This window comes from Parus major, chromosome 10, assembly GCF_001522545.3.
Source record: "Parus major isolate Abel chromosome 10, Parus_major1.1, whole genome shotgun sequence".
Lineage (NCBI taxonomy): Eukaryota > Metazoa > Chordata > Aves > Passeriformes > Paridae > Parus > Parus major.
Window position 1 is genome coordinate 6,015,679 of NC_031779.1, and position 24,074 is coordinate 6,039,752.

General features: G+C 39.1%; 2 protein-coding genes across 3 annotated transcripts in view; one reads left to right on the forward strand and one right to left on the reverse strand.

The window, feature by feature from the left end:
- MYO1E (myosin IE) overlaps positions 1-24,074 on the forward strand; it is a 226,095-nt gene that overhangs the window by 79,666 nt on the left and 122,355 nt on the right. The window lies entirely within an intron of this gene.
- Positions 1-24,074, reverse strand: part of CHRFAM7A (CHRNA7 (exons 5-10) and FAM7A (exons A-E) fusion) — a 38,564-nt gene that overhangs the window by 6,989 nt on the left and 7,501 nt on the right. Inside the window, exons 1-6 of one of the 2 annotated variants that reach the window (XM_033516881.1) lie at positions 21,930-22,905; positions 12,268-12,312; positions 8,368-8,477; positions 3,076-3,155; positions 1,762-1,929; positions 1,188-1,382 (exon numbers count right to left, since the gene is read on the reverse strand). In XM_033516881.1, the coding sequence (XP_033372772.1) occupies positions 1,188-1,382; positions 1,762-1,929; positions 3,076-3,155; positions 8,368-8,477; positions 12,268-12,270 (556 nt within the window). In that variant the 5' untranslated portion in view covers positions 12,271-12,312; positions 21,930-22,905. Of the gene's footprint in view, positions 1-1,187; positions 1,383-1,761; positions 1,930-3,075; positions 3,156-8,367; positions 8,478-12,267; positions 12,313-21,929; positions 22,906-24,074 lie in introns of those variants that run through there. The other variant, NM_001323297.1, reaches the window with a different exon arrangement.

Genomic DNA, 24,074 nt, shown 5'->3' on the forward strand with positions numbered 1-24,074 from the left:
AATTACAACAAGGAGAGAAACAAAATGAATCTGAAGGAGTGCTCTGTGCAAGATGCAATCCCACTGTAACCCTGCTCCAGCCCCTTAGTGGTACTCCTGTTCTTCCTTGTGCTGCCTCAAGTTCAGGGTAGCAGTGCTGCCAAACTGGCACCAGTGCTTGCACAGACATAGGTACTTTTACATCCCTGTAATGGTTCAACTTTTCTCATCATTTGCTAATTAGCTGAGCCAAATCAAAGCAATTCTTGTGCTGTATTAGCTTTAGAAACATGGTGTGAATCTGAGTATTTGAGCATGTGACACTTGATTAATTGTCATGGAAGCTACAGGTGGTGTGATACATAAATTTCCTCAAAAGCAGATTTGCTGTCTTGGACAGAATTTGGCATCCTTTGATATTGGTGTTGGGTTCTGCAGGGGATTATGCCCAAGCAGTCTTGACTGTTGATTTGGAGTTTGACTTCTGTTGCTCAGTGATGAGTTCCCATCTTTCCGGAAGAAGATTTAACTCTTTTCTCAGAACTAGACTTAAACAGTAAAGAGTCATTGTCAGATGGGAAAGGATTAAGGAACAAATAATTCATCTTAAAATATGGTGAAAGACAACAATTGCAGAGGCTATTAATAATAAATTTAACCATATTCTGGAGAAATGTCAAGTTTTCTAACTTTTAACAGCAATGTTTACTTAGCAGAAGTCAGTTCATTTGAATTTTGTATGGGACAAAAGATTTCTTTATATAAACTCCATCTTAAAGATTAAGTACTCAAAATCAGATTTGTTTCACAAATCATTGCTTAAGTTCACTATAAAAAGTAAAATAAGAGCATTTAGACTCAATCTTTCTGAGAAGGCACCACAAGTTCTTAATACAAGTCAATGTTAAAAGGAAGTATTAAGAAGAATTCACTGTTAAAGTATTCAAATGTGTATTTGTAAACTTAAGTTTTACCTAATGAATGTAAGATTCAGCAAATAACTGTCAAAAAATGAAAGCCTACTTCTTAAGGAAGGTACTCAGGAATTTTTTATGCCTCTGCTGGTTCAGCATCAAACACTAAAAGTAGTTTGTGAGCCAGAACAGGACACACAAACTCTTCCTCCTGCCTAAAACTGTTTAAAAAGAAACTTTAAAATGACATCTTCTTTTGGTTTAGTCATTTGCAATATCCTATTAATACTCTACCTAGTGAGATTTTTTCTCCCGAGTCAGCTGGAAGCAGGAAAACCAACAAAGCGAGTGCCGATATCAGGACACAAGGAATAAGGAGATTGAGTCCATAATAAAGTGTCCTACGTCTCATGGTAACTGTAAAGGTCACATCTGGATAGGGTTCTTTACAACATTCATAAAAGCTCTCAGTTCTCTTCCCAGGAACTCCTGAGAAGGAAAAAAGAGGAAGAAAACCAGAAATGAATGTGAACAAACTGTATATTATATAGTGTTTCTTTTTTAAAAGGATAAATGTAGTTTTCCAAGTTTTACTACAGGTAAAACTACTTAAGCTTAATTCCCACTTTTCTCAGATAATAAAGGAAAATCAGATAAAAGATACTTACAGAACTCAAGCAGCAAATTTGTCTTTTCTTTTTTAATATTGATTTGCATCTGAGATCTGTTTTCAAGAATTTCAAATGCCACTGGCTAGGTCATTTATTAATTTAATTTCTGTCTTCATTTCCTAATTGTTACTCCATCCATTTCAGCAGTGGAAACAAGGCTGCAAGTTCACAGTGTAAATAAGGAATTGAGAGCTTACCTACTAAATCCCATTCTCCATTTGAAATATAGCCAGATATATCTGCTTCTTGCATTTGTAAGTCCAAGGACCAGCCTCCATAAGTCCAGGATCCAAACTTCAGATTACATTTCTGAACATCAAATGGAAACCAGCGCACATCTATGTAGCATGAGCTCTTAAATATGCCTAGGTTGAGATTTTAAAGAAGAATATGTAATTTAAATGCTCATTCCACATAATTTAATGTACATTTTGTAACCAGAACTTATTCTACATTGTGGCTTCAGTTTTTCATTTATAAAGCATATTTCATCTCAGTCCTGTCTCGACATATAAAGAGCAAAAGTCAGTCATAGAGAAGGGAAAGAACTGTACCATTAATGTATTGATGTTATTAACTATTTTTAAAGATACTCTTCCATTTTGGCACATAATGGAAGAATATTCAAAGAACTCAGATTTCTACATACAGTATTTCAGGAAGAACGGAAGTGGAATATGTAATCTGTTTCTATTTCTTTTACATACTTTTATTGACTAAAGTAAGAAATCCTGAAGCGTAAGAAATCCTGAAATATTTATTTGCTGTTTTATTAGATTTATATGATCTTGATTTATTCAGGAAAGCTAGCTTCTTCTTTTTTCACTTGTTGAGTCAGACCCTGTCCTTCAGCAGCTTTCAGAACTGAATTGAAAAACCCCCACCAAATGGAACATCTTATGAGAGCATCCTAAATCATGAAGCAAAGCTCTGAAACCCTCTGGACATCTTAGGCAGAGAACCTAATTTGTCTGGAAAGCATTGGCTCTATTGATGTAGTTTTCAAAATTCGGATGCTAGGAAGAGTTAATTCTAATAATTATACTAATTAAGTTGGGGAAGAGAAACAGTGCTCCACTGTTATACATCCAGACATCAATTGTTTTGATGAAGCATTTATTGAATCATTTCAAATAGAAATGCATCCAGGATGTTACTAAGCATCTTACTGTAAAATTAACATATTAATAAAAGAAACACTAAAATAATGAAATAAAAATTTATTAAGGCATTACTATGACTTTAATAAACAACATCTTTTTATAGTAAGGACTTCTGAACTTCTGAAATTGTGCATTATGACAGAAGAATTTCCATAATTGTAATAAAACATGTATCTTATATGATGGTTTTCATGCAAAGGTGTTAACCATTTAACTATAATGCATCCAGGCTTACATCTATCAAATGATGCTAGCTAAACAAATAAAAGGTAAAAGAATTTCTGGCAAATTTGAAACCATACCATATACAATTAATCTGTCAAAACTTATGACATGCAAACAGCCTACCTGGTGGCAGGTATTGGCAATGTCCTGAAGAATTGACTAAAACATTAGTGTGAAAAGTAGCATCAAATCTTTCATCAGCACTAGAACAGGGGAAAAACAAAATGGGTTATTTGCTCTTTGAGTGGCTGAAGAATGTCTGAGACAAATCTGTTCTCACACAAGGACTATGTCACCTCAAACACTTGACAGCTTTTTTTCCTGCTATCAGTTTTCTGTGGCCTCATAGTAACTGGCCTGATAGTTCTGGGTTTGCCTCTGATTAAGAACTGTAAGTGAAGGTCAGCCACCTCATACTTGCTGCTCATCTGCCCACTAGATTCATTATAGTGCCTTGGCTCTATTGATTTCCTTTTGGAAAGTAAGCACTTTATAAAAACTTCTCAAAGAGCTGTACAGGGAAATCTCTTCTCTTGCTGTCTACATTAACAGCAGCTAATGAGTACTGAGGAGATGGATACTCCAATGTCTGTGTCTTCCTACCTCTTTGCCTGGGTGAACATTATTACTACATGTCATACATGAGACCCTTTAATGCAGCTCTGGCCTTCATTATCTACCTCAGAACCCACAAACTGAGTTCAGACAAGAAAAAAAAGCAGCCCTATTTCAGGTGTTACTGTAGTGGTGTGCCCAGCACTGCCCTGGTGTGCTGTCCTTGCAAGTCTCTAGAAGAATCATAATGTCATTTGGAGTGCTCCAAATTATGAATTGGCATCTACTGCCAAGGAATATCTCAGTTCTGTCTGGCACTATGTCCCAGGAATTTACCAGGCATCAACATTTTAAGTACCTCTGTATGGGAAACACAATGAGACACAAGCTACTGTGTTTGTTGTGCTGTTGTAGCCTCCAACCTGTCACCTTGTGGGGCGAGTTGGAATGTGAGGCAAATGCAGAGCCAGCTGTACTGGGCAGGGCAGAGGTGTCACACAAGCCTCAGGGTCCAGATGCTTGCAGCAATCTGGACTTTCAAAATCTGTGTGCCTCCAGATTAATTTAAACATTACAATTCTCTAATGTCTCTTTGCCTGTTAGTGGTCTAGTATCTCATAATTTTCTAATCACCTTTTAAAACATATCAAAAAACCAGTAAAAATCTGAGATGGTCATTGTCACATGGGGGTTGAGACCTGTTTTGCAGTTTGGCTGGGTTGAGTGTGGTGGAATAAATCAGGACAGGTACAATGGAGTGCCCAAAGATAGATTCTAATGTTCACTTGGACCACATGGTCCAAGGGGCTGCATCCAAAGACCTGGGGGCGTAGTGAACAACACAGAGGGGTACCCGAGGGCAGCTCCAATCGTGAATACAGACCAGGGACGTGACCTACTATGGAATGATCCCTGTAGCATCCTAATCTCCATCCCTTCAGCATCCTCCCTCCCAGGGTCTCAGGTTTATTCCCCCCATGTCAGGAACCCGGTCCAAGCTATAATCTATCCCAGCTGATTTGGTTCCCACAGGTCATAAAGTGAAATATTAATAACTCTAGCAAAAAATCAAGTATTTGAAGGTATTTCTTAAGAGGAAAACCCTTATTGAGATATCCTTTTATTGAAAAGAGGAATTTAATATTTGATCTATTCTGATGCAAATTTTGTGTCTCAGAAGCTTAAATAAAGCAACTTATTTTAGACATTTCTAATTAGAATTTTTCCATTTTCATTTTACTTTCCCCTTATATATTTGAAGAACTTAGATTTTAAAAAATATCTGGGCTGGTTTGTGAAATTTGCAGACAAGAAACAGCTAAATCCAAATAATTACTTGCCCAATTACTTGCATTTTTTTCCTGTGATGAGCAGAAGTTTCACAAGTATTGAAAATACTTGCAAGTTCAATACTTGAACTTTGAAGAGAAGCAGACAAGTCTCAGTATTGTGTATGTGTGATGCCTGATCCTAGCACACGGAGAGGAAAAGGCAGCTCAGTCCACAGCTCATGGCTGGATTCTCCTGGTTTGGCTTACAGCTCCTCTTCCAGCTGCAGCTCTAATTCTTCTCCCTCCACATCTTGGCTGCCTCTTTTTGTAATGTTTGTAAGAAACTGATGCAAAAATTTCTACTGATTGCACTGCCAAATTCGGTAGAGGATTTGGAGAGAGAGGCAGCAAGATCACACACACATTCACACAGGTGTGCATGCACACAGGTGCGTGGGTCTCATTTCCTTAGAAAACCAGACCTAAGGTCCTTCACCAAGGTTCTGTATTAGACAAATAATTGCTTTGACTCAAAATTAATAAGGGTTAGATGATGGAATTCAAATAAGTAGTCAAATTTAGGATGTAAAATTATCCATGCCACACAAATCACTTGTTAAGTGGAAGTTAATGACTCCTGGGCTAAGTTCTGTTCTCTTCCTCAGGAGTGGAGGGCAGTTAAACACCAGGGAGCTGATTCTAAGACCTTGCTGCTGTTTCTGGTAATTTGCAAAAATAGAATTTTCACAAGAACACAAATTATCAAGGAACCTTGATTTCATTGCCATATGACTTTGCCTTTCATAGGCACATTCTTAAAAGAAAATCCAGTGGTAGTGAGGTTCAAATATTAAATTCTTTTCTTCTGAAAAAGGAGTCTGTTTTTCTATGCTGTGCTTCTAATCATTTTTTGAAATGCACTCTTTCTATTGGGAATGCATTAAAGTAGTTGAAGAGACTGGACTGAAATGTAATGTAATGATAGAAAACCATTTCTGCTACATTTCCTCTTCAGGGTATAACCACTTGAAAGCAGATATTGATTACAGGACACTGAGATGACAAAGCTGTACCTAGCAGATAGAATCCCAATGTCCCCTAACCTCGTGTTTATAAAACTGGAAAAATGAGACGTACTTTCCAGAGCTTTTGTTATTCCATGAAGTACTGAACACTATGTGGCCATTTGGAAAATAATTCCACCAGAAATGAGCACTTTTAATAAGCATAGTTAAAAGTGGAAGACAGTCCACGTGACATTAACACAGTCAATCCTGGAATTGGTATAAAAGCCTAGATTTTCTTTCCTCAGAAAAACTACAGATGAACTGGCCCTGCTCTCCCCATAATAGATTGGATGTAAAATTTAATACAGCTGCCACAAGTTCTCTGTACTAGGCTGCAGCAAGATGTGTAAGAACCCAAGACATAGTGAAACATGCATTCATTAAAATGGAAAGTGAATTTATAGTTCATTAATTTCTCTGTAACTGCAGACGCATGTCCCTAGTGAAGCATAGAAATTGAAAGCATCTATCTCAAAATGGCATGTCACTAGAAGGGAACATCATAATATTCCCAATGTAATTTCATACAGGAATAAGAATTTATTTAAAATAGCTTTGCTCTCTGACTAAACTCTGCATAAGATTTTTGGATTAAATATGTGTTTGTAGTAGAGAAACTGTAGAATAATTATTTCATGACTGAGTCATAGTTAACAAGCTGAAGATTTGAAAACCTGTATTAACAGAAAAATTGTGGTTTCAGTTTTCCAGGTTATTGTGACCCTTCTCATTCTATAAACCACTCCAGCTACAGTTAGCATGCATATATTAATATCACTAATTTCAAAAATATTACCCTTTCATTTTGGATATACTTAAATACTGAAGCCTAAATCACCAGGCACATTGCAAATCTCTCTCAGGTGTGTGATATATATGAGAAAGAATATTGTCATAACTAAATTTTTTTGGAAATCACTAAATTTCTATTGTAGAGTACCAATTTTATGGTATACACAGCGTTTCATTCATCAGGACAATGGAAATGAAGGTGTCATTTGTCAGATTCTTCCAAGAAAATGGTAATTTATGGAATCAAGGTAGCTAGGGATAACTGCTCAAGAAAACGAATTTGCATTGAAAATTACATTAAGATTAATGTTTCAAAAATACCTGTCTCAGTGTCTCAGACATCAGGCTGCTCCATTTAGTTTGAAGGAGTTTTTTAGGAGTTTTTTTGTTGGTTTGTGGAAAACTTGCCATGTTTAAACCAGAAGTGAGTAGTAACATTGCCAGGCAGGTACCGTGAGGATGGTGAACTGCACTGGAGCTCCCCTCAGGTCACTCGGTGTCAGCTGCACCTCTGGGACAATGCAGGAGCACCCCAGTGCCTGGCAAATGCTGCCACTGGTGCTGCTATCCCATTATTGCAATGCAACAGCACCTGGGACTGCAACATTCAACATAAAGGTGCTCACCAAAAGGCACTGGAGCAAAACTGCAGCTGACATTGGGAACAGCTATTCTCTAGGTATATTCTATTCTAGGTGTATTCTATTCTCTCTTGTTGCAGCAAAAAGCAGCTGCTGAAGTGGGAAGGGGGATCAGGCTGATAAGCACAGCGAGGTGTGCTCTTATGAGCTATATAGCAGAGAAACAAAGGAAAGAACACCATCAGGAAGACAAAGGGCTCACATCACCTGCACATGCAGCAAAACAATGTACCCTGGCTACCACAGAAGGGCCAGTGCTCCATGGACAGAGCAGATGTAAGTTCTTCCCAGTACCTGGGCAACAGCACACAAGCCCATAACAACTGCAGCAAAAGGCAATTTGTTATAGAACAGGCAGCTCTCAGTGTTTTATAGTTTGAACTAAATAAATTCCACAATGGAAACTACCATGTAACAGTACAGCCAAAGAATCTCTCAATGTCAGCCAAAGGTTCTGCAGTGGATTGATGGCAATCTGTCTGTCCCTGAAATAGGCCCAACTCAGAACACTTTGACGAGGAGAGCAGCAAATATCCCAGCTATTTTTGTAGCAGGAGGAAAGAGTAACACCAAAACTAGACATGGAAAAATGCAAAGATCCTTCATGGCAATTGCCTCTCCTGTCTGTAGTGAAACCCAAACTAAACCCTGACAAGCAGGCAAACATCAGATTTGAATTCACCAGTAACCATTTAGACCAAAAAAATCAGAGAAAATTATACTATCCATCCATTAAACACAATCTCCTAAAAGCTACTCAGTTAGAATGGTAGTAGGGACTATATTGTTATTCACAAAGTATTTGAAAATATGTCCTTCTGTTCTGTGAACAGGAGACTGGTGATTTTCCAGTATTCCAAACACCTAGAAAGTTTTGGAAAATTATTTTAAAATCTAGGCATTTTGATGAGATGATTATGTCATTTACCTTGCCTTATCTTTGTGTTTAGACAGGGTGCTAGAAAACTTCATGTAGATACCCTTTCCCAAGAAAGGTTGGAGCAGTTGAGCTTTCAGGAGATATTTTGCAGGTCTATAATTCTACAATCTTCCCTCCATCCCCACACACACAAAGAAAACTGTGTCTACCTGTTATAGAGAAGAATATCAGGCTTCCAAATCAGTCCATCAGGAAAGCGGACATTCTTCACTCCCGGGTATTCAGACACATTCCACTGTAGGTAATGATCTGTCCAGTACTAAGCCATACACACAAAAAGCAAGTTAGGTCATCTCATCCACTGGGTTACTGTAGTTCTCTAGGGACTGGGTGAAACAATAGGTGTTCTCTTGTATAGCTTTGGGGAGTGAAATGTTTGGAAAAAGCAAATGAGCACCTAGAGCACAATGGAACTCATAAACCTCTCATTTCAATTCAGACTGCAGTGCACATAACAGCCTAGAAGAGACTTGGGGTGCTTGTGTTTTATTGTTAAAACTGTCTCAGGTGCCAGTTTGGGATTGAACTGCTTTTATAATTCATGCAGTAACTTCCATTATCTTCATAGACAATTTTATTTTCTGTGGTTGGAAATTCTCAGGTTGTAGTACCTTGCTAATAGCCAATGGGTAGAGCAGCCAGCATTCACTGCTGACAGAAGATGACTGTGATTGCACAAGGTTAATGCCAGCAGAAGGTCTTGGCAGCTCCTGGGGCCTGGCGTTGGGCAAACTGAGGCAGCTGCTCTGTGGCACTGCTCAATCCCGCAAGTTTCCTCCCTGGCTGGCACTTCCTGGGCTGGAGGTGGCTGCCCTGGGGCTGCCTGTGCTCCTCTCAGCCCAGGCCTGGCTGCTGGCACAGGCAGGCTGGCACAGACACAGCAGCGGAGCTTTGATCTGAGCTCAGCACTGCTAAATCCCACACTCTGCCATTGCAACATATGGTGGTGCACAGCCCTAAACAAGAGCAAAGCTCCAGACTGAGCCAGCTGAGCCCTGTGGCAGCCCCAGCAAGCTGCTTACCTCCTGCACTCCAGAGAAATAGCATGGGCTGCTGCATTTTCCTCAAACTGAGGTTGTACATCACTCCTTACTATGCAAAGGTCTTGTCATGATACTAGGGTGGTTTCTGTTGTGCACCAAGGGCGTAAGGAATATAGTTCAATTCATTTTACAAAATTTACAAAATGTTCTCTCATGTCCACACTTCATTATGATGGACTTCTCTGTGTCTCCATTACTATGTTGTTTACATTAACTTCACTTGGCTGTAGGCATCATGGAGGACTTGTCCAGATTTACCAAGCTGTTGCAATGCCAAATGTTAATTTCTTAAATGTAAACTTTTAAATGGGTGAGTAAATGTACAACAGTTGGACTAGTGGTCCTTGTCAAAATGTTTGATAAACATTAATGTCAGGAAAAATTGCCAGTGCATATTGTGGAGGTAAATGTTATTGGTCATTCTCATGGGATATTCACATCAAACCGGTCTATGTAATTCCTTGCATTACTGTCACAGGCAAGTTCTGGTTTGATACACCAAGTCCCCAGTTAGCCTCATGCTGCAGGTATTCAAATACATTCTCATACCTTTACAACAGCACAAATGACCATTTTGACGCATTCAGCACAACTAATAGCATTCATCATGCAGCTTTTGTGAAGTGTTTACTATACTTATTCTTGGCCTGTACTTCTATATCTCATTTTTTACAAAGACTTTGTAGCAAAACCAGACAAAATATCTGAGTTGTGCACTGTTCTTTCCTTTAGCTTTACAGATAATCATTTTTTATGGAAATCTTCAAATTTTTGGCTCTGTTCATAGTTTTTGTATTCACTGTTCCCTAGTTAAGATACATGTGTTGCTCACAGCCATCTATACACAGCTTCTGTAAGCTGATCAACTGCGTCTCATATTTTTTCAGAAGTTCTACATGCATTTTCCCAGTAAACTGTTTTACATGAACTTCCTGGTTGACAAATATCACTGTAATTTTTTTACCACTTCATCTTTGTGTAGTGTAGAAGTCCTGAGATGCCAGGACACATCTGTTTTTCCAGAAGGTCAGCAATGTAAGCAAACAGGCTGTGTGGGTTTAAGGCACTGAAAGCCGTGGCTCTCGTGCCTTTGGGTGACTCGTTCTCAGGAGCCACCAGAGCAGGTCACTTGCAGGCATGGTGGCAGGGCTGGGACTGGCAGTCTGTGTTCACTGCCAGCTGAATGCATCCTGGGTATCAACAGATCCAGTCATTTCCTATCCCAGCTTGCATTAGGAGTTACCATGGCCACTGTACTGTAGCTCAGGATGATGCTGAGTGACGTAAAGACAGTCCAAAGGCAACAGAAAACTTAATATTCAAGCCTGGGTTAGAGATAATGTTAAGCAGATTTTACGGTTGCTCTGTTAGCCCTGTGTACAAAGTGCTCACACATCCAGCATGATCTGCTGCATTTTGCTTTAACTTTAGAGCTACTGCTAAAGGAGCTGAAGCACCTTTAATTTGGATTAAAATAGCAAAGAGCTCAGGGTGCTTTGGTTAGTACCAATCTGTGTGATTAACCAAGGCTCCTGCTATAACTTAGATCAAGTTTTAGATTTTTGATACTGAACAGTATTGCCATGGAGATAGTGGTCAGATGAAATAGTCTGCATGTATAAATGCTAGATTTATATTCCACTTTCTCTCAAGTTTTTTTTTTTTATATTTAAGTATTTTGGGGATAATTACATAAAATACATTTAAGATACGTTGCTGATTATACACACGTATATATCAAAGTTTGCAGTGGAGACAGATTTCAAGGAAAAACTTATTTCAGATCATTTAGAATAATAAAGTGACATATGTTTGCCTTAAGCATGCTTCAAATCTGTCTAGAACACCATTAATAAACAGTTAATATGCAAACACTTATTTTTATGTGTACACAAGCCATGAGGAATGGCTACATTTTTTTGTAGTAATCAACTGTAGTTCATTGCAGTCTTAATATGCTTCATATCCAGTATGTGCTAAGGTGAATAAATCAAAAGAAATACAGAAGGTATAATATAATCAAAAATTTCCTAAGGGGAAAAAAAAACTAACTCAAAAAGGATAAGGATGCTGTGAGATAAAAGAGAAGGAAAATAAATTAAAGCCTCTTGAGTATGAATTGTTGTCTTTTTTACTGGTAAGAAATCATAGCAACTATGGTCTTTGTAGCTAAAAGCCAAAAACATATTATATTTGACATTTTTAATCCTGCTGTACAACAGGCCTGTAAAAAAGCATGAGTTTAATGCTTCTTCCATGTCAGATTTTCTTTGTGAGTATATGGAATAGTCATGCTATCCTTACAGGTCATCAGAATAGTCTTTCATTTGTTTCCAAAGGCCTACCCCAATGCAAGGGAGGTGCTCAATCTAAAATGTTACAATAAAAGAAAAAATAATGCCTTTAAACTGAATGAGCTGGTAAAAAAACTGAAAGGTGTAAAGTTTCTGCAAAAGCCGTGTGATTGGAATAGAAATCTTCTGTAACTTCCTCTAAGTAACCCAAACAGTTCAGTTTCTGTAATACTGATGGGAATTCAACTAGTGACAAATTCTCATCCATGCTGCTAGAGATGGAGAAAACTCCACATCACCCTGTCTATGCAGAGCTCAAGACAAACTTGTGGTGGAAAGGCTTGTGGATACATTAGGACTCCACAGGAGTCAGCATGCTAAGAAGCACCTTGTTAATTCTGAGTCATAATGTAACCTTTCAGAGAAAATAATTTCATAATACTCTCACAAAATTCTTGAATTGTCTATTATTTGTTCCATTTATTCAAAAGTGAGTAAAAATTGACTCCTGCCCAGCAATGCTGGCCATGAATTAATGAGGACAAAGTTCTCTGCTGTGGTATCTAGTGGAAGCAAAGAAAATTTGACATGGAATTAGGAATCAACTCATATTTTCTTACAGACCTGAAAACTTTCTAAAATTCAAGCCCATCACCAGATTAAACTCTAAGATTGAAGGGGGAAAACAAACATACTTTGTTTCAAAACTTACCATTTGTAGCCAAATATTTGTTGTTAATACTTGATTCTTTTCATCCTGGAGGGAAAGAGGAGAGGAAGAAGAAAAAACTATCACTTGGTGCCATACAGATAAAATAATACCATTAAATTTGTTTGTCTATTATAAAATAGTCAGTGTGCTAAAGTACCTTTCAAGGCAATGGGACTCATTGCCACTCACTTATTGGAACAACAGTTTTCACAGGTACTTCTTCATTTCAATTTTACATTACCACAATCAGTCAAACAGTTTCCTGGGGGTATCCTTGTTCCAGACTGGTCCCTGGGGCTCCTTCCTTAATAAAGAATCTCCAAAGGCAAGGCAGATTACAGTAGGGGCTGCCTGTATCACCTTTCTTAGGAGCAGCCCTGTCACTAATTAACCTTATCCACCAGACATACACAGGCAGTAGAAAAAACAATGAGCAAAGTGTGGCAGAGCTCAGGTGAGGTGTGTGGAGGCCATTCTGAAGAGCTGCTTAGCAGGCAGGTAACACCACTCATGTCAGTGGAACTGTACCAAAAGTGTTACATCAGCTTTACCAGAGAACTGTGGTCAGGGCAGAATATTATCATTCTTTGAAGGTCTTTCCCCTGGACTCCTGTGGCTGTTTGATGTAAGTTCAGGTGACACAGCAGGCATCTTAATGCTGAAGTTGTAGACTTTAATTCTTTACTGCTCAGACACAGGCAAATATCAGTGACCTTCTCTGTGGAGGTACCATATCAGCATCCACCTGGGTTGTTTGAAGTGAATGGAATATACTATATATGCAGTCACTATTCCACATTTTCCAATCTGAGCACACAATCCCTATCCCAACACCAGTCAAAGCTCCATTTACAGTCTGAGAAAGTGTCATAGGAAATTCAGTCACCTGTACAGCCTCAACTGCCAGAGTTGTTCATATGTCTAGTCCTCATATGTCTAGATCTCTGAACTTAAGTCTGTCACTCTTGAACTTAAATGTCATTCCTAAATGCCAAAAAAAAGGCCAAAAATATTTAATCACATTTCATGCACTAAAAAAAAACTTTTTTAATTACATGCTTTTACTAAAGTTCGATCTCTTTCCTCTTCTGCTCTTGTTTTGTGAACTACTAACCAAAACAAACTCCTGAGAGACCTTTCATTGCAACCATTTTAGATCAGCACAATATAGGAAGTTACACAGCATGTAAAATCAAATACCCTGCAAGGGACAATGGCATTTTTAAAGCAAAGGAAGTCTTTTGATGAGCAGCATCAGTAAATGTATGACATTGTTACTAGGCTGTGTATAATCACAACTAAATGTACAGCATACAAAAAGAAAGATTTTAAATAGAGATGGCAATGTGCATGAATAAAGTATAGCTTCATGCATACTTTTACCTTGCTTTAAAACAAAAAGTAAAATAAAAAATATAAATAATCACAGACCACAGTCATTCAGCACTTTTCCTCTCTATTTTCTGCTTCATCACCACCATGAGCCTTTTTCAAAATTATCTCAAGTGAACAACTCATTTAAATGGCATCCTGGGGAAACAGGTTTCTAACCATTTGGTTTCAGAAATCCATTATTAAGCTCCACTGAATCTGCATGGTGAAGGCATCGCTGAAGATGTCAGCTAGGCAAACTAGTAATTAATATAATACTAATACTAGTAGCTGCTATTCTCTAGCTGCATAAACATTAATTTGGAACCTCTCTCAACAACCTGCTTATAGAGTTAGAGCACTACAAAACTAGGTTTGGATCTTTAATTCATGAATGAAGAAACAATCCTTAAGAGATCATTCACATCACCATGAGCTGAAGTCTAATGAGAAGGGTTGCCAGTTCAGGGTGTGTAAAACCTTCATGTTTCTATTTATTGTGGGCAGTTTTATCTGAGATGGAAATACTGCCGATGATAAATTATCCTCCAAAGTTCAGTAGCATTTTCTCAAAGCTCTGTGTGCTGTCCCAGGTGAACATGACAAGTTCCTGTAATGTAATGTCGTGGCTCAACACCTGAGCAAAGCTGAGAGCACCACTGCTGGGTGGTTTCCTTGCACAGGCATAACTGGCTACTCAGAGGTGCAGAGCAATTCAGAATCCATTATGTTGTGGGAAGCCTGTTTCAGGACTATTAGCTGAATACCATGTATTCCTGCATGGTTAAATCCTGAGTTAAACTCTCATTTTATTCCCAGTGTGATCTCTTTCTACACATGAGTGGCCCCAGCTTTAAAGTAGCGATGTTTTAAAAGGTCCTGCTCAGCAGCCAGAAGGAGATTGTACTGAAGCCGGAGTGCTGCTGGTGCTTGAGCTGATGCTGTGCCATGGGGATCTGCTGGGAGGGCCTGAGCCCACAGCACAGGCATGGGAACTATTTCAGGAGTAACAGGAGGGAACTCTCCTGTCAGTGCACATCACAGAGACAGGACAGAGAGCAGCCACTGAGCACTCAAAGTAGCAGAGCAGAAGGGGACAGCAGACTTCTGAACCAGCTGTGCTGCTGGCAGCATGATTCAGCTGCCTGCCACTGCCAGGCACATGGCAGAACATCGCAGGTTGGCATGCAGGACACTGCAAGCATATTCTGAAAGCCAAGAGTTATTCTGAAGTGTGATCTTTCACTCAAACCTAGCTCAAAGAGCCTATTCTGAGAGCACTGACTCAAATGTGACTTGTACTCTGAAGACAAGCCCTGAGTAAAGATGATCCATGCTGTTTTCATGGTATTTCTTTCTGTTATTTGAAGCATTTAGTCTGAAAGAGAGTTACATATGAACTATGTAATTTCCACTTCAATCACTATATTTAAGGTTCCATCAGTGTTTGAATCATAAATCCTACCATTGCTCCTCAGCTATAAAAACTTTACTGCCTGCTGAGGTTTGGTTTATAGCAGTTCTGAGTTTTTAATACTGTTTGTTGGAGCAAACCATTTCCAACATTTTGTCATTATTGGATTGATTAATCCATCACTAGAGGAAAGGAAAGATTTTAGAGAATTTGTCACTCTCTGTGGCCCCAAGTGAAGCTGGTAAGAGGTGGGGCAGGAGACATCCTTCAGGGTTTCTCCCTGCTTAGGAGAGTTCTTTGGACACTGTCTTAAATGCTTCACAGCAAACTACATTAACGCTCTTTTCAACAGAGTTGTGCAGTACCTCCCCATAAAATAATGGGTGGGCTTCAAATGATTCACAGAACTTCACCAGTTTTTGTCACTTCATTTTGTAAACACTTACAGAACACTTTATGTGTTTTGAACACAAAAACAAGGAAGCTCCTATTACAAACCTTTTCTGCTATAAAGGAGGAAAGAAAAATGGCTTCATGGTATAATCAGAGATGTTGGAGAATATTCCCAGAGGAGAATGAGACCTGACACTGTATCATGTTTGGATTGGTGTGGTGTTTCCTCCATACCAGCTGCTTTAAGTTACTTGCTGTTATGACAGTACTGGCCAAGTAGCCCTGCTAATGGAGAGTTAGGTTTCCTTGGCACAGCGGGAAGTGGGTGGAAGCTACCTTGGTCTATTCATAACTACAGTAAAGATGTGAGAGGACAGACAGAAAATTACTGCTGGTCTGCTTGTCACGTTATTTTGTGGAAGTGCAGTTTAATGAAGGGGAAGTAGCTGACATCAGGAGACTTGAATGGTCCTTCATTCAGTTTTGAAGGTAGAGGTAATAATTTCTGCCAGTCTTTGAAGGAAATCGCACTGTCTCCATTCTTCCAGGTCCCACCCCTTGTTTTGTATTTTTTTTTCAATTTATACAAGTCATCAGCCTGATCACTTTTGGAAACAGTTACCAGAGTCTCAAATTATCCTCCCCTTACCCTGTGTTCATCAGAATATATAAAAGAAGATGTAGAAACTTGATAATGCTTTATGAAAGGTGTTAGCCTGGACATTATAAATTTTGTAATGGCATCTGTAGACTTTAAAATGGATTTCAGCACATGTAGCATCCACACTAGAAAAGCTACACAGCAACTGGAAGGGGAAAAAGAATTAAAATAAAACTGCTAGCCTAGAGAGTGGCATGCAGTGATGTGCAACACCTAGCAAGAAACACATACTTCCCAGGGACTAGCATAAGGGGATATCCTGACTAAAATCTATGAGCTGTAATTTTTGCACTTCAAATTCAGATTATTTATTTTTTACGTGGTTGAATCTCACCTAAATTACAGAAAAACTTACAGCTCTTTGAACTGGGCTTCAATTACTTTGACTCTTAATAAAGGCTTTGTAAGAACATTTAAAAACATCACATGTTACACCATAAAACTATGCTCCTGCTCAGTACCCTCTAGCAAAACTGAAGTAATAACTGCAGTCCGAAGTTAACAACACCCTGACAGCCAGTGAGAAACATTTAAGAGTTTCTTAACTGATTTTCACTTTTGTGTGCTTGAAAGTCATCCTACTGAAACCAGCAGGTTTGTCAGTTCATTAGCTCTTATTGTCTCAGCACTTGCTCATTAAACATTTTCTACATCTTCTGATCCACAGTGTCAAATTACCTGTGCCTAATGACATTTCCCCCCCGTCATTTAAAATCCTGTTATGTTTAATTTTTGCTTCACATAGCTTGGGGTTTTCTTCCTGTTCCTATTTAGGGTCATGCACTGAGCTCACCGAATTGTATGTGAAAAAGGCTGTTCAAGAAATACAAAGATGAAGAAAGTCAGTGTACATGATTTGTGATATTAAAGATTGGAGTTCCTGATGCCTCTTTCCCACATGACTTCCTTTTCACCATTACAGGAATAGGCCAGTGCAATTACCCTGCACTGACATTGGTCAGCAATAGACCTGTTTATACAGTAAAATGATTTTGACTCAGCTTACAGCACATATTTCCAATTATGGAGAAAATGCTGTGTAAATAGTTATTACCACTGCATAAATAATATTAATTATATTCCATGATCCAGCATGTGAGATTCAACACAAGGAACAAACAGAATGTTTCTGATTTCTTAAAAATAGGTGCAAAAGACAGAGAAATATTCCATAAAATGTCAGAAGTGAAAAATATAAATTTTCACTGTTGCACCACATTTTTTGAGACTATTTCAAACTTAAACACACATTTTTATTTGATGTTTTGACTTTTGCCATACCGGTGACATTTTTGTATAAAACCAGAGCTCTCGCATTTATGACTTAATCTTGTAGTGGTGCAGTCTCCTGCTGGGAAAGCCAGGCTCCTTCAAAACCACAGCAACTGTTGCAAACTATTGTTCAGCCAGAGCTGAACAGCAAGGTCAGGATGCTGTGCCAGTTCTGTATGACCTGGCCTTGGGGTGTGAATGTAGAACGAAAGCCACTCCCTCTGCATCAGCTGTTAATTTGCCCTGATTCTGTTGGTGCAAAGAATCCCCTGGAAGCTGGTCTTTATTATTTTGTGCTCAGCCCCTAACTAGTGATGTTACTGAAAGCTGGAGATGTTTAGGACATCACCTTTCCCACATTCCACTGCAAAGCAAATTTAGCCCGAGGCACCTTCACAGCTAGGATGATACCTGCCTGATTCTAGCCACCCACTAACTCAGGCTCTGGCTCCTTCAGACTTCTAGGGATAATTGCAGCTCTGCTAAGGATTTAGTTAAGTATCTCCTGTAGCATTAAGGTGCTTTGGAGTGAAATCTCCAAAACCCAGCCTGAAAATATCTTCATTACTTGGTGTGCTTCTTGATCTTCGATTTAATTTTTTCTAGCTATTTTTAATCAAAGTATTAAACTATAAAGGCCATTCAAAATATGAGTAGTTAATGAAAATGAAATTTGAAAACTTCTCTTGCACTGAGCTCTTAGGTTTATTAGATTTGTGATGGATTGCATATGAATGGCTCTGCATGCAGTCTGCACGCTGGAGATCTTTGAAATAAAGAATGGCTCAGGAGAATTTTTCCTGACTGAGAAAAGTGGAGTTTTGTTGATAGAGATAAAACAGACTGGCACAGATTGCTGCCATTATCTGTTTTGATTTTTTAGAAAAGCTGACTTTGGACTGTAAATTTAATGAGGAACAAGGCAATAAATGGCTACTTTGGGGCTAACCAAAATACATAATTGTTATATATGGGAAGCAGGTAGAGTTTCCCTCTATGAACATCTTCTCCTCCATTAATTTGTGATACAGTGAATAAAGGGTATTGAAGTCCCCTAATATTTAGCATTTTCCTGGTTTGGTCTGGTTTCACTTATTCAGTTATTCTTATTTCAAAACATGTGTTTTACCTTTTCTTTCTTATTGTCCTCCCCACCAGAGGAGGGGCCTGAGTGAGAAACTGCATGCAGTGTTTTAGTTTCTGTCTGGGGTTAAACCATGCCAGGCCAATTCTCAACTCAGCCTGCTGTCCTGAGCGTGTTCCATAACCCTGAAGAGCAGAGTGGCAGTGCCAGATGCAGTGACAGCTCCTGTTTCCTGTCTGAATCCTGTGTGTAGTGTGACAGATCTGAACAAGAACCAAGGCCAGAATGAAAGCAGGAAAAGAGAATGCAGCAAAAGACTGTGAAAAAGCTGAAAGCAGTGTTAGGGCTAATGACTGTTATATGTGTGGGCTCAATTTTATAAAGAAATTTGAAATATTTGTAGCAGAGGGTCATTGTTAATCCAGTGAAATTTCCTGCAAGGGACAGGTGGGATTAAGGTCTGATTCTGCACTCTCATTCTATTTATTTTTTGTTTTGTTTTGGAACTGTGTCCTACATTCAGTAATTCATCTGCCTGGCCATATTTACCAGAGCTATTTCTTTAATAAATCAAGGAGTGGGCTTTACTTACTAGAAATAATGCTGGATAAACCAAACATTCCAGCTCAAGCTACCTCTCCTTATCAGAATGCTCTGTTGGTGTTGCTACTTCAATTTTGTGCAGCTTCTTACCTTCAAATTATACCTATCTTCATAAATGTTTCCTTAATTAGCCTGTAATGTTTAAAGTTCAATATGGAAGCTTTCTTTCAAACAATGCCTGCTTACATCATTTCCCTTTGAAATGCACTCATCCAGGCTGGCCTATGTATAGTCATGTAATGCCATTTTTAAAATTACTTTTTAGAATATGCTGCTTAGTGTTTATTGAGCATTTTCTTGTCTTGATAGTTTGCAAACATATCCCATCCAGAACTCACAAAATTGTTCAGACTATTTATCCTCTTGTGGGGGTTTTATTAATTATTATGAATGTAAATATATGAGTGGAAAATCAACAAATAGATTTTTTAAAAATTACTTTGCAAATCTTCCCTCTAACCTACAAGCACATTATTTTCAGCAAATTAAACACCAGGAAAAGAGAAAGGTCAGGCTGAAGCAGCCCCTGGTACTGGGTGGGGGGGTCCTGGGACAGGGGTGCCGAGGCTGTGCTGGAACCACAGTGAGCTCCAGGTTCCATGGAAACTGCAGGAGGATGCTCTGCAAGTCACTCAGCCACACCCCTGAGGAAAAGCACCCAGCAGCTGGGAGGGAGAGAATGGGAGAGGAAAGGAAAGCTCCAGGTGTGAGTGGTGGACAGGTTTACAGTTTACAGTTCTGGTCTGTGTTTAACACTTGAGCCAGTACATATTTAATACAAGGTTTACTATGAGCTTACACATAGTTACAGTTCAGACTTTAGTAACTGTAGTGTTTGACCTATGTGGAAATCTGAAAAAAATGGGGATTTTCAGATATGTTGTGCATGGATATTGAAGCCTGGAGTTCCTCTGTCCCATGCACTGTTCAGTTGTATATGGAGTGAAACAAAACAGTGGGGAAGTAAAGCTGAATATAACAGATGAGTATGCTTATGCTTAAGAGTTAAATTTCTGAGAAAGTTGAAAAGTTTCTAAAGTGCTAAAACATTACTAGAGCATTCTGTGCTGCTGGGATAGGAGTAGATATTCATTTTTGGCTTTTTGAATATATCATTTTTTATTTAAAAATTATAAAAATACAATTTGAATTTTATCTGTGTTAAGGTTGAGTTTGGAGTATGAAGTAAGGAGTCTGATTACGTTGCTTAACTTAATTCAGGTGAATTCTGAGGGGGGTTGTTTGTTTTGCTTTTTTTTAGCTTGTACTGTTTGTGTCTGAAAAAGGCCAGCATTTTCTCCACAACAACTTGTCTTACATGCTTTTGCAAAAAGCATTTGCTTTCTCCCCCATCTCTCTATATTGCTCTAAAAGGAAGGCAGTTTGCTCAGACCATACACAGGTCTCCCCAGGTAGATGCAAATAATCCATCACAGCAAAAAGCTGCTATAGAAAGAGCATAAAAGAGTGACCTTAACTCTGAGCAGAGCATCTGTGTGAAGAGCCTTCTTAGGATGTAGGAAGGTCTTCGTGTTCCAGATATGCTCTATTAGGTCTGAGAGTTGTGTTGCCATTGGTTGCACCAGGGCTTTGTCCTGGCAGTGGGCTAGAGAAGTGGCTTTCAGCAAGTTCCAGGAAAAAGAAGCTGAGATTAGAAATATATGTGAGAGCCTCATGATGTACCGTTTTTGTTACCATGGGGACGTAATTGTAACAGCAGTCTGTCTTTTTTTTTTTTTTTTGTACATCATTGTTAACAAGAGATTGTATTTAGATATGAGCACATTCATCTTTGCAAAGACAAGCAGGGATAAGGCATAAGAAACAAGCAGAGTACAGCATAACTAATCGCATACATCAGTACATCTTGCATGAAAAAATACATTTTGAAGAGTGAGTTGCATTTTTCAAGTTATCTTATGTGATTTCTGTGATTAATTGTAGGTTTCACTCAGTTCAATTTTTGAATATAGCATAAAACTTAAAGTGCAGTTAAATTTCTTGCAAACATGCAAAGTAATAACTCTCTTCTGTTGCTTTATTTACAAATCATTCATTATTCCAGTGTATTTTGTAGCAGACTCCTGTTGAGAGGACTGAACCCTGAATTAGTGGTAAATACTGGCTCTAGGTGCTGATGACCAGTGCCAGGCTGGCACAGACAGGCATCCCAGCTCTGAACATATGCTGGAATCTGGGAGCTACCAACAGTACCACAAGATAAGATCAATCTATAGAGCCCCCACAGCCCCACTCATTAAATGATGTTAAAAGCAGAAAGAATCGAAGCCTTTGAACTTGATCTGTTATTCTAGAGGTTAGCTGCAAAACACGGAAATTGAAAGGTCAGGTTGTTACACTTGAATGTACCAGCAGAGTGAAGTGGAAGGAAAGTGTGTGTGTGTTATTTCTATAAGGACAGAAGAGAAGAGAAGAAAAAGTTATGGGAGAATAAGTTAAGGAGATGAACCCAAAGCTGTCTCTTCCTCTCCCTGTGTGTGATCAGAGCACACAGGTCCAGCACCAGCCTGCTGCTGGCATTCATCTGTCCTGTTTTTTGAGTAACAGTAACACAACTTTCCACACCTGACCAGAGTATATTTTCCATGATTTAGCATCAGCTGAAACCTTTGAGCAGCACCAGAGCCACAGAGACAGAGGCATCTTACACAACCAGAAGGAATAGCTCTGTGCACTACAAATGGACATAGGTAAAGCCAGCTTCAGAAGGTCAGATAGCAAAGTGCTATTACTCATCCCAGAGAGTCTCTCTAACTACACTGCATCCTACCTCCATCTTCACAAGTATAGGAAAATTAAGCAAGTAGGAGTTGATCCAAAATTCCTGTGATGTGTAACATTACCCATTATCTTGGATATCTTGGGTTCTCTCTTCAATCTAGGATCCAGCATCACCATGGCAATTAAAAAACTTCCTGGGAAAGGGCAGAGTACAAAATGCATTGCTTATTCTGCTGAATGTCTCTGCAACACTTGACACAGAAGTATTGCTAAGACACTTCAATAATTCAAGAAGATGAATCATATTACAGAGATTCTAGTTATTCCTTACCCTACATCCTCTGATGGGCACATTCAAGACTCCTCTTTTAAGGGTCTTCCTTCCTTGCTTGCTTTCCACAAAAAACCATACTGCCTCCACTTCTCTGATACGCCTGTAGAGAATCACTTACAAAAGCACTGAAAAACTGTGAGCTTAGATGAGAGGAATACTTTGATGGAAATCAACCATATCTCTGTTTCTTCACAAATGCAACAAGCGTCACGACTGAAATGTCAGAAACACCTACACGGTCCTTCAGGCTGCTTTTTCCACTGCACAAAAGAGCAAATTCTCCTCTATGAAAAGATTATTTCTGTCTGTGGGGACAGAGATGGAGTAAGCACTCCAAAATCCATAAAAATGCTCATCTGAATTTCTTGAGATCTGTCAGTGCTTATCAGTTTTTCTGTCCTCATTCTTGCATTTAGCAGTTTTGGAGATGGTGAGTAAGAGGCCTCTTTCCTTCCTCCCAACCCCTAAATGGGCACACCTGTGAAGTTACTGAGAGTAATTAAGGAGATGCCAAGCACAGAATGTGCAAACACTTCTGACTGAACGCAGAAAACAAGCCAATAAAAGTTCAAAGTAGCAGTGCTGTATAATTAAACATGTGCGTGGGTCCCCCAAGTCTGCACACGGATATTGATCATTTTCCCTTCAGGGGAGTTTTTTATAAGGAGCACACAAGGAATGAGGAGACAGGATAATAAGCCATGCAAACGTGGCTTCACATCACTACCAGAAGATTTGGGAGAGATGGATGAATATCATATTCTTATCTTGCTGCTACTGAGCAGCAGCATGGCTTCATGCCATGCTCTTAGTGCTTCACAGTTAGCTGTTGTTGAAGCCAGGGTTACCAGCCTTTCCTTTACACAAATCCAATTCTAGTTGCAGTAACAGGCATGAAAATGCAAGCACAAGCAAAGATTAAATCTGAATAGACATTTACTTCAGGCTGCTTCTGGTTATTCTTGGAAAATAAATCTTTTAATTTTGAATAAATTAAAAATGAATTGGTTAACACAGTAAAGTAAATTGTTTAAGTAATTAAAATTCTAAGAGAATTTTAAAAGATTTCTTTTTTTATATAAGTGCTCATTCAAATAGGCTCCCTACTGCCTACCCATTGTGAAATCTTTCTTCCTTTCTTCCCCATTTTTGTAACTCACAGATATATTTAGATTGAGAACAGTTGGATTGTTTAGTAATCTATTCAGGCTACTGAATATGGTGAAGAGTTCAGGAGAAACTGAAGAATTCACATCTGTATCATCTAAATTTGAAGTAATTAACATTTGAAGTAATTAACATTTGAATGTATTTATGTTAATATGCTGTTCAGAGATACAGAATTGTTTGCTTCCAATCCATTGATAATACTTCCTTCAACTGCTGCCAGCAATATTAGATTTGTAAATGACTGGTAACTTTTGATAGCGTTTGCTGAGAGAAACGCGGGCGCTGTATCCGCAGGGCTCTGAGAGCGCAGCCCTGAGCAGAGACAGAGGACAGGAACAGAAATATCACCTCACTTCAGCAGCACTTCCTGGCTTCCCTTGCCATCGTCCCCAAAATTGCTGCAGCACATTCCTGCCAACTTGTAGACCCACACAGATCACACCACAGGAGCGGGGCTGAGGCCGTGATGGTTACTTGGGAGTTTCTTGTCCCCACAAAATTCACCCAGCCCACAGCATCCTCCCACAGCACTTCCAGAAGCCTTCCCAGAAAAGAAATGGGTTCAGCAGGGGCAGCCACCTGCATCTGAACTCCCTTCTCGTGCGTGTTGACGCTGCAGTCAGAGGCAAATCAAGCCCAGGAGGAAGCGAGGCAGCTCCCATCTCCCTGTGCATGGAGGAGGAGGTTTCCCAAGGAGCAGCAGGTTCATGGAGCGTGTACCAGGTGTGTGCCAGCAGAGGCCAAAGCGCGCACACTGAGCCCG